This window comes from Humulus lupulus, chromosome 8 (genome assembly GCF_963169125.1).
Source record: "Humulus lupulus chromosome 8, drHumLupu1.1, whole genome shotgun sequence".
Lineage (NCBI taxonomy): Eukaryota > Viridiplantae > Streptophyta > Magnoliopsida > Rosales > Cannabaceae > Humulus > Humulus lupulus.
The window spans coordinates 57524031-57535747 of NC_084800.1; the positions used below are offsets into that span (position 1 = coordinate 57524031).

Sequence of the window (11717 nt, forward strand, 5' to 3'; positions counted from 1 at the left end):
TAGATATTTAATATTTATATAAATTTAAATATTATAAAAAATTATTATAATAATATTTAATACATAATCTTAATTTTCATTAATTTTTTCGTTTGTATGAGTTTAATTTAAATTTTAAATTCAGAATATAGATAAATAGTTAGGATAGATAATTATTATACAAAATTGGATAGAGAAATATAAATTTGATATTTTCTTAATTTTTAAATACATAATTAAGAAAAATATATCTGAATGATGTTATCCAAAAAAAAAATTAGACATTAAATAAAAATATATAAACAAAACATTTCTTATTATAAGTATGTATATTATAAATTTTTTAGAATTTAAACATCTAATTTAGATAGATATATATGAAGCAATTTAAAAAAAATAAAAAATCATAGACAATGTTTTAGTTTTTTTTCAATATGTTAGTGTCATACATTATATTTATTAAACATCTTTTTTTATAATATATAATAGTATTTATTTCTAATTTATATGATAATTAAAAAAATATTAATACATTTTTCAAAATAAAACTACAAGCAAACATACACGTTGTTTTTACCTAATATATAGATATATTGTATATATATGTGTGTGAGTATTTAAGTAAAACACATCAGGTACGATAACATGTATATCCCTCTTAATTTAATACCCCAAATCACATGTAATTAGAAAACTTACGTGGATCGACGTGTTGTGATAATTACTAATCATTTGTCACACATTTTATTTGATACCTAAAATTGATTTATTATTATCTTAAAAGCTTGCTTGGCATGACTTTGAAAGCATTTCTAAGGTTTAAAATCTATTTTGGAAAATGTTTTTTCCATTTATTTATATAGAAAGCTCTTTTGAAAAATAAATAATTAAAGTTGTTTTAGCTTAGATGGGATATAAATTAAGAAGGAGAGAAAAATTAGAAAGGAAAGAAAAAGTAAAAGAAATAAAATAAATACATTTTCTCTTTTTTATGTTTGGTATAAAGAGAGGAAAGAAAATGAGAGAAAAATTATTATATTTTCTTTATTTATTATTTTAATTAAAATTGAGAAAAAGATATTTTTATTCTTACAAATGTTTCTATATTCATTTAACTTTTTAAGGACATTATAGTCATATATTTATAAAATATTTAGTCACATTTTTTCTCCTCCACTTTCTCTCCAAATTGGAGAGAAAATATTTGACATGAGTCCTACTTATTTTTTTCTTCCCACTTTTTTTTTTCCACTCTATCTTCTCTCTTACCAAATTATATATATTTTTTTCTTCTCTCCACTTTACTCTCTAAAATTTTCCTACCTTCCAGTTTTCTTCTCTAACAATGTTTTATTTTCAATTAAAAAATGTTATTTTAAGTTTTAATGATTTTTTTTTAATTTTATTTATTTAAAATAATAAATATACTATTTTAACTTTATTCTAATCAGATAAAAAAAAATTAATTTTGTTAAAATATATTTTTGTAATTTAAAAAATCTTTTAAAGTAGACTATCCAAATTGTAATTAAAAAAAAGTAAGATGGTGTTAGACTCTTTAACTAAAAACTGTATTTTATTTTCAAAACCTAATAACTGTTTTCTGAAAACAAGTACGGGTGTTTAACATTGTTTTCAAAAACACAATTTTTAAAAACAAAGTTACAAAAAACATAAAATTTTAAGAACAACAAAGAGTTGTTTTTAGTTGTTCTAAAAAAAAATTATCAATTTTTGTTCTCACATAAATTTTTTAATTATTATTATCTCACATCACTTTATCTCTGATTAATTTATCTCTCCTCACTTTCTCTAACATCATTTTCTCTCTCGTCACTTTTGATCTCTTTATTTCTCTCTCATCACTTATTCTCTTATTATTTTCTCTATCATCATTTTCTTCTCCTCATTTTTTCTATCTCATCATTTTCTCTCAAAAAAAATTCTTGTATCAATTTCTCTCTTTTCAATTTTTCTTCCTCAAACTTTCTCTCCTAATTTCTCGTCGCTTTTTCTTTTACATTATTTTATCTCATTATTTATTACAAACTTTTAAAAGATTTTTCTCTTTGTAAATATATTTATTAATTTTTTTAATAAAATATTTTTAGAAAATATTAACCAAAAAACTCTTATTTTTTGAAAACTACAAAAACAGTTTTCTGTTCTCATTTCTGAAAACACAATTTTGAAAACAAAAAACAGAAAACAATACCAAACAAGCCCTAAACTTTTACTTCTAATCTTCTACTATCTTTTTTAAAAAAATATTACCCATTAAAAAAAACCAACAAAAAGTTGGTCATCTTTTACTACCCATTTATAACTTAGGAGAATTCTCCGGTGCACCCCTAGTGTTCTTAGCTCGGGAAGTATTTTCGGCAAATTTATTTTTTATACCGTATACATTGTAATTATTTAGAACATCCTGTAAATTTTCAAAAAAATTAGAATAATTTACAGTGTCAAAAACTAGGTTCAAAACAGATTATTGCACGCATAATTAATCTTTTTATGCAAGTAGAAGGTAATATTTGTACCTTATATTCGGTACGGTAAATTATTCGAAATTTTCTAAAAATTTACAAAATATTATATATAATTACAATGTACACCATCATTAAAAAAAACAAAAAATTACCAAAACTAATTCCAAGCCAAAAACTTGGTGCATCCGAAAATTTGCATTCAACTTATTTACTAGAATCTAAAGGGCTCACATGGATGGGGAGTAGTTTATTTATATTATCCATATGAAGATAAATGTCATGGCATACATGCTTTGTAACTACACTATTCTAATCACCGACAAAGATTGTCGATCATCATCATGCATGCATAAGGGACAGTCTTCTACCTGCCACGTGATTTGCTTGTTTTCTCATGTTACTTAGATTAGCACTTGAGTGATTAGACATATGACATACAAAAGTATAAAATTTGACTACTCCGACCATCAAATGGCTCAAATTTCGAATCCTCTACGTCATTTTTGGCCACTTGAAAGTACTCTTTGAAATTTTTAATTTTCTTAAAGGAAAAAGTGTTTTGGTGCACAATTTTGTATTAGCCATAATAATACAAATGAAAATCAAGTATTCAATTCACACTCAAAAACTTTATAATAGTTGATTTTTCGTTCGAACTACGTCTATTTTCATTTGTATAAATCACTCGTAAAATTAAAATATAAAACACTCGTAAAATTAAAAAATTTATTTTCAATCTTAAAAAAACCCAAATAATTATAATTAGATAAATTTATAATTATATACATAAATTCTAAATTATTTACAAAAACATTTTTAACCAAATTATTTACACAAATATTGGTATCACATTAGTATATCATACCAAATTTTGAAAAAAATTGGCGAATCCCACTTCCCAATATTTTTTGTTTTTCTAGGTTGTAAAAAATTATATTTTGATTACTTACGATATCGATAAAATATCAATTGCTCACTTTTTTTTATTAAAACCTTTATTTTTAGATCATATTATTTTATTATCTTTTAGTTATCTCTAAAACTCATTTTTGGACATCTTAATATACTAATTAATTATTTTTATGTTATATTATGATATCTTATTATTTAAGATACAATTTGGTAACTTTAAAACTTATTTCAGAAACTAATGAATTGTCATATAGTATAATAAGTTACAATATAGTTTAGTAATAAAAATTAATTTAGTGTACTACACAGTAACTTTTAATAGACGTTTTTAGTCACTCATGTAATTACATGTCTTATTATTTAAGATACTATTATATTATATTCAAGTCTATCTTTGAGTTATCTCTAAAGCTCATTTTTAGACATCTTAATATACTAATTAATTATTTTTATGTTATATTATTATTTAAGATACAATTTGGTAATCTTAAAACTTATTTCAGAAACTAATGAGTTGTCATATAGTATAATAAGTTACAATATAGTTTAGTAATAAAAATTAATTTAGTGTACTACACAGTAACTTTTAATAGACGTTTTTAGTCACTAATGTAATTACATGTCTTATTATTTAAGATATTATTATGTTATATTCAAGTCTATTTTAGAAACTAATTAATTATTATGTAGTATAAAAAGCTACTCTTATAATTCCAAGTTGTAGTATACTGCATAATTACTTTTAAAAGCTACATTTTCGTTACTTTTACAATCATTTAAGATACCAATTATTTACGTTTTGATATATGACTAAATTGTTTAGTATGCCACAAATTTAAAGCAATCAACAAATTTAGTGAGTTATCAAAAATAGTATTTTTTATGTTATATTTAAAAGTTACCAAACAATATACTAAATAATATATTTTTAAAATTACTTGAAATGTTTTTAAAATAACTTTAAAGTTATTTAGAATACCATATAAAATCTTTTAAATATAAAATAAGAATACAAATTTTGGTTAAGTTTGAAGTTGAGTTACTTGTTTGTTAACAAAATATGAAAAAGAAACTAAAATATTATTTTTTATTCTAGTCATCTTCTCCAAAAAGGTGAAAAAACATATGTTACTTATATATCAAAATGATCACTTTGAAGAGTAGATCGCAATTATACCACTTTTGAGTCTGACTAGTCGAATTTTTTTTTAAAGTTAAGAAGAATTGAGAAAAATAAAGAAAAATAAATTATGATCTACTTTATTTATCGTGATAATCTATTTGAACAACATAATTTTATTTTTCTTTTTGAAAATTTCCAATGAGATTTTTTTGTTAAATATTATTGAAAAAATACGCTATTGCTACATGTCTAAGCGTCGCGTCACAACCATGTTACATGGTGGACTTTGTAATAGATAAAATTTAATTAAATATTGTCCAAATAATTACGGACTCTAAATTATCTATAAACTACTAACTACTAAATCCCATCATCGTACGGAAAGGAAGTGGAGTCCAGCCAAGCGTCACCGGTAATAAGCTCAGTTACGGTAAAGTTATACGCATCGTCGTAATCCATAACGTGGTAACCCGGCCAGTCGACCCGAATATCCGTACCTGAACCCGGCCCGTAATTGTTGTACTCCCCATAGTACAACGTGTCCAAGCCTTTGTCGTCATTCGCAGACCACTTGGTCCACCCAGCTGGGTCTATAAAGTCGTCTATGTACGACTCCAAAATTACTGTCGTTGAGTAAATCCGCCATGGCCGACCCAGGTAGCTCCTCACGCTGCCGGAGTTCGAGTACAGTTCTTCCGAGGCTAATATCGAACAGTTCTGCATCGATATTCCGGTGTTCTCATCTTCATTTTCACGTGACTGAGCTGTGATCACAGTGAATTGACCTGCCAACGGCATCTTCGAAACGACGTCGCAGCCCTGGAAAACGACAGCGGCGTTTCCGAAGATGAAGTCGACGGTTCCATAAATATCGCATTCTCGGTAGAACTGGCGGAACGAGTGGACGTACAGTGTGTCCTGGTAACCATTGAAGGTGCACCTGTAGAATCCGGCGAAGTCAGCGTTGACTCTCAGAGCGACGGCTTGGTGGTTCTCCGGTCCGGCACTGTTCTCGATGGTTATGTCCCGGGCTAGAAATCCTTCGGCGGAGATGGCTAAGGGAAAGTAAGTTTGTTCACTATTAATTATTGCACGCTAAGTGTTTGATAAAAAAACCAAATGAAATTTAAAGGTTGAAACGCTTTGATTACCAAGGGTTGCGGATCTGAAAGTGGTCCAACCACTTCCCATGCTTCTGTTACCGGTTATAATGGTCACATCACTTCCATCTCCGAGTAGAACCATGTTAGGTTTATCGCTTGGGATTTCCACGTTTTCTTCATAGACCCCTTGTTTAATGTAGATAATTGTTCTATCATCACTGTTGTTTGGAGCAAAGTTTATAGCATCGGTTATAGTGGTGAAGTTCCCTGTTCCATCTACATCCACTGTAAGCACTTCACTAGGGTCATACTCATCTCCTGTGCTCTGCAAAATTCGGCGAGCTTTCCTTGACATCCATGTTGGAAACCCCATAAGTCGCCGGTTCTTATGGCCTTGCGGGGAGCCTGGTTTGGGGAGCATTGAAAGGGAGTTGCTTACATGTTCATATGTACTACTTAAGGAATTCACTAGAGTCTGCTTCAGAGGACCAGAAGCAGAATCCAAGCCTTCTAAACATGTGTTTTTGTTGGTCAGAGCTGCGCTGAGATAAGCTCTTGCGTCAGCTATTTTTCTTGAGTTGGCTGATTTGACTCGGGACACTGATCTTTGCAAAGAAGAGACTGTGATTTGGTGGAGGTCCTTACAGTCTTGGATGGTTCCTCTTTGCTTCTCAACGATGTTCCTTTGCGTTCCAGCGGTTGATAAAATACTGGTGACTTTCCCAGCTTCAGATATCGCGTCTTGAAGAGTTTGAAGGAGGAAATTTAGGATGTTCGGACTGATGTTTATCGAGATCGAAAGCTTCAGTGAATCAAAACAGGTTTCTGGGTACGGAGTGGTCTTGCATACTGATCTGATGTATGACAAATTAGTATCTAGTTTGGAAGTGTTGTTTGATGGGGAAGAAGAATTGTTTTGAAGGGCAAAACAATTTCTGCAAAAGACCATTATAAAGAGTAGCAGCAAAAGTTGTGGAATGGAGGCAGCCATGATGGTTTTGTTGTAGAAGAAAGCAGTATTATTGAACAGCAGATAGAAGAGAAGGCCATACTACTTGGTGGGCTCTTAAATAATACCTTTAGGAACGTAAATTGCATGGATTTTCTTACTTTAGTGAATGACTTCACGGATTTTTATGATGCCCTGGTTTGAAAAAAAAAATTACTTAATAATTACAAACACTACGACCACCACTAATCTTGTTTCCTATTTATTTATTTATTTCGTTTATTTCACGGGAACTAATATATCAGGGGGGCTGCATATACCAAACATTAATAATATATTGCTGTCCCAATATTTCTTAATTTCATCAATCAAACTTTTCCTTCTTTGTCCACATATGGAATTAATTGTTATCGGGGGATGCAAGAGGGGATGGGGTAAGAAGATGCTGTGAAAGATATGTCTTTGGCAGATATGAGATATCTTTGTGAAATAAGTGTAAGACTGAACCATGAAAATGAACTGAGCATGACCTTGTGTGGGGAATAGGGATTCTAGTGAGTGAAAATGAAATCAGATTTTGGAGTACGACCATGCAGATTCGAGTTTGACTTGGATTTTTAGTATGTATAGTTGCATATTTCGACGAGAATAGGTGTCGCGTTGTAAATAAGAAAATTAAGAAGTTTCCAATATTTGAGTTTAGAACTGTTCAAAGGGAAAAACGCGTGCAGAGCAAGTTGAGGTATCTAAATTTGTGAATTGTGTGAGAGAGCTCACGAGAGGGAGTCAAAAATATAGGGCATTCATTAATAATTGTCCCCAGCAGCATCTACCTAAGATCTCACATGTCTAGGATTCCATTGTGACTTATTTTGTACCTATTAGCACTTCTTTATCCTTAGACTTTGTCCGTTTATCCCACTTGACTGACTTTTGTAAGCCTTACTAGTCTCACTAGTCATGATCTTTTAAACATTAACGGTAGGCCACCCCAAAAAAGTGTTGTATTATTACATAAGTTTAGAGAAGTTGTTTTGTCCTCACTAAAGAGATTTTTATTTCCACCAACCGAGGATTTGGAAGTTATAATAATGTGAGTAAAGTTTTAGTAATGCTGTTTTATCAATGGAATGCTTTACAGCTTTACCTCCTTACCTACCACTCTCTTCATGTTCTTTTGTGTGTTAAAAATTATGTCGGGAAATAAGACTAAGCAATATTAACTTTCCGAAACCAAAAAAGTACATATTTATATATTTTAAAAACTCTGCTCTATATTATTGCATTACTTGCACTAAAATAAAACCAGGTCAATTTCTATTGCAGTGATGACTACATCATACATAGTGAACAGTTGGGTCACATACTCACAATTATTCTATTTATAGTATTACGTATGTTAACTTGAATATGTTATTGTTTACCAACATTCTTTACTCAATAATCTTCATTTCATCTTTCTATGACTGGATTCTTTTTCTCCATTTTGGGTAGATAAATATATACATTTATATTTGTCAAAAAAGAAAATATGTACATTTATATATATTTATTTATATACTCACCTTTATATATGCATGAACCTACTATCTCCTTTCTTACCAACTCATGTCATGAGTCATAACACTAAATATTTATATATACCGACTAAAGTAAGATATCCTTTATATTTTACTATTATTATTATTTTATGTAATAAATTCTAATAATTATTATATTTATTTTTTGGTAGATTTGCGAAAAAATCTTCTTAGGAGAAATTTTGTGCTCGAAGATAAGATCAAAACAAAATTTGTAAAAAATGATTACAAAATCAGAGAGTATTTTCTTGATCTCAAAGAGTGATTAAGAATTTAAGTCCCTTTTACAAATGACCTTGGGATTAAGTATAGGGGTAGACTTGGTAATTTATGGGATGTAAATATTATAAATATTAATATAATAATCATTTAAATTTAAATAAAAATTTATGTAAGGGCCTTCCAATCGGCTGCCGAATGGGTCTGCTCGACACCCGAATGAGGAAATACCAACATGCAAGCATTGCCACCATAGAGACTACGTTAAACGCAGGAACAGTAATAACTACACTGTTTCCTAACTTTAATATGTCTCTCAAGGACAACCGCTTAACTGATGCTTTTAAAGTAGAGGTCCAACTCTCTGGGATTGACCAAGATCTCACCTCCATTGGAGCTACCCTTCACTACCAGATGGCGTACAGACTCCAAGATCACGCTCTAGATTTTTCCTTGCCAACAGCTGACGAAGCATTACTGGTCACAGTGGACTCTACCCAAGTTCCAACATGCACTCATATTCCAAGGCAAATCTCTACAGATGATCTTATGAAGATTTTGCCTAGTTCATGGATAACAAATTATGAGATGCTCCATCAACCTCAAAAAGCGGTCCAGACTCTTACTGAACCATCTTATCATAAACGAGAAGATGGCTCTGTCGAAATAATTTTTGACAGAACTCAGACCAAGGCTCCCAGTTGCTTTACCACCCAGTATATGATGACATTTGTCACACCGGCTGATGTGGAAATCCAGTCTTTCGATTCTCAAGGCAGTCCTATTTATGCTTTTGAATCTTCAGATGGACATAAGTATTGGGATGTTTGCGACTGCAAAAGTTGCCTAAGATCAGAAGAAGACCTTCCAAAGCCAAAGCAACGTCTGAGTTCGGGAAAACGACTTAAGCAGCGGCTAATTCAAGGAGACAAGGAAATAGGATTGTTAGGCCAACCCTCTGGAAAGTTTGACTATATAGTCAAGTATTCTACTCCCAAAGGCTTACCTGACTCTCCTCCAGAACCAACCGGATGGAACATTGAGCTTCCGCCCACGGGCTCCCAAGAGCCTCCACTTTCGGCTCCCCAAAAGAACATTTTGCCATGCTATAAAAAGGCGGCAAAATGGATGCAACATCATGGCGAAGCTTTTCCTGCTCAAAATCAGTTCCAACAAATTCCACAAGTATGTATGATGACTACCGCTGATTATGAGTCAAATTTTCCTCCACTTAAGAAGTTTGACTAGCAAGATGACCAAGGAACAATCTCTCACCAACCAAAAGTTCAAAACCCTACAACCAGAAATGCAGACGGGACCCTTAAAAAGATATCTCCGGCCGAAGAAGTTCTCAATTGGCAATCAGAAAACATGATTGTCCAAAACAAGGTCTTGAAACAAGTTGAGTTACAAAACACCAGAATAGAGACGGCAATAAAACAATCCCAGAATACTGTCATTGATAAACTCACTGCAAAGATCCAACAAACTCATGAAGAACTTCTAGCTATCATCAAAGCAAACTCAGTTCCGATGCCAGTATTTCTAGCAAAAGAAGCTGAGATGAAGAGCCTCAAAACCCAATATGAATCCCTCAAGAACAGGTTCTGCAACCAGATTCCATACTGAGTGACTCCGGAAGCTTATCCAGTAAAACTTTGTCTAGCGATGATGATGAAACATTTCCACATCTGATGGTGCAACCAGCTGAATCAAACTCACAGACCGAACCAATTATCACAAGCGAAGACGAAAGTGGAAATGAATCAACAACACCACATGTTCCCCCAAAACGGAAAAGTAAAGGTTCAAATTTTCAAACTTTTACTTTAGATGACCTCCCTCCATCGAGATGGCGCGAAAGGTTCCAGGAGTTTCAAGCATGGCTCAGTCTAGAATCACAAAGACCGGAAGCACAGACAGGAACAATTCTCCTCATCTTTGTTTCCCGTTTTACAGGCACCCTACAAGATTGGTGGACAAGTCTGGGCGATTACAGGCAAATGACGTTCTTGCAACTTCCATCTGTCACAAATGCCCTGACCTACCTGTATATTGAGTTCTGCGGACAAGATGCTCAAGTCACTGAAAGACTTCGCGCAGAATTCTTTAAACTAAAGTGTTGTTCAATGGATAAGAGAGATTTGGAAAAGCATTACAAAAAGATGACTCAACGATTCTACCAAATAGGTGGAATTGATGACCCAAATCTAAAACAGGCATTCCTCTCTTCCATACCAGAACCACTAGGAGAAGAAACCTTCAGACTTCTCTCGGGAACAGGAAGAACCTTAGCTGATGCCACGATTGGAGAAATTTATCAACTAGTTCTAAAGGCGTTGGAGAAGATGTGCTCTCAGCATAAATTTATCCAAGAATTTATGAAACAATCCAAGAAGCTTTGAAAGGTTTGCAGCCAAAAGGGACTACGAATCAAATGCCAGTCAGAATCAGCATGTTCCTGTCGTCCAGAAAAAGGGAAACACAGCAAAAGGTTTAAAACCTTTAGGACCTTTAAGTCCTCAAGGGGAAAAGAACGACGCTCCTTCAAGTTTCTAAGGAGGAAACGCTCTTTCAGGAAAAATTCTGACAGATGTTTTATCTGTGGTGAGAAGGGACATTATGCCAAGAAATGCCCCAAAGGGAAAACCGCCAAACTGATCACCCACATTCAACAAACAACGGGCATATCGCTCGAAGAAAATGATCTGGAATCTATCTTCTCTACTGATGACGAGATCAATTCAGAATCCCTCTGTGCGTTCGAACAGCAGAAGACCCCAGATGAGTTCTACCACATGGCAACAATCAATACAATACAACCATCGCCAATCATCTCTATGCAGATCCTCCCTACAAAGTATGCTCGGCCAGTCAAAGTAGCAGCCTTCTTCGACACAGGAGCATCATACACCATGATGAACCCTGATGTTCTTCCTCCAGAATACTGGAGGAAAGAAAAGCAATACTTCCACGCTGCAAACGGAAGCATCTTCTGCACAGAGCTCTTCAGTAAACCAATCAAATTACAGTTCTTCCCAGGATGCTCTATTATTCATAGAGTAATCGGTTCAAAATTACCAGGAAAAGATTTAATCATTGGGTTTGATGTCTACACTAAGAAAAGGGGTTTGAGAATTCTTCCTAGTGGCCTTGGTTACAAACAACATTTTGCTCCATGGGAATCCATCCCAAACTATTTTCTCACGCCTCCTGATCCATTCTCTAAAGTCAAACAAAGACTCATAGAAAACTCGTGTGCCACAAATCATGCTGAATTCCTCCATAAATGTGACCACCCTCTTTGGAAAAATCATCAGTTCTTCATCAGTTTACCATTTAAGCTCAACGAAGATGTTAACC

At 32.5% G+C, this 11717-nt stretch overlaps 1 protein-coding gene across 1 annotated transcript; it reads right to left on the reverse strand.

Moving 5' to 3' along the window:
• Positions 1 to 4674: 4674 nt before the first annotated feature.
• Positions 4675 to 6788, reverse strand: LOC133797367 (probable pectinesterase/pectinesterase inhibitor 12). Its single transcript, XM_062235244.1, has 2 exons — positions 5655 to 6788; positions 4675 to 5558 (listed from the first exon to the last, which is right to left on the reverse strand). The coding sequence occupies exons 1-2, from the start codon at positions 6595 to 6597 to the stop codon at positions 4864 to 4866; spliced, it is 1638 nt and encodes a 545-aa protein (XP_062091228.1). The 5' UTR covers positions 6598 to 6788; the 3' UTR covers positions 4675 to 4863.
• Positions 6789 to 11717: the final 4929 nt, after the last annotated feature.

Coding starts and splice junctions, on each gene's coding strand:
- LOC133797367 (XM_062235244.1), bottom strand. CDS start 6,597: ATGGCTGCCTCCATTCCACAACTTTTGCTGCTACTCTTTATAATGGTC. Junction 5,559..5,654: donor TTTCAGATCCGCAACCCTTG/GTAATCAAAGCG, acceptor ACTTTCCCTTAG/CCATCTCCGCCGAAGGATTT.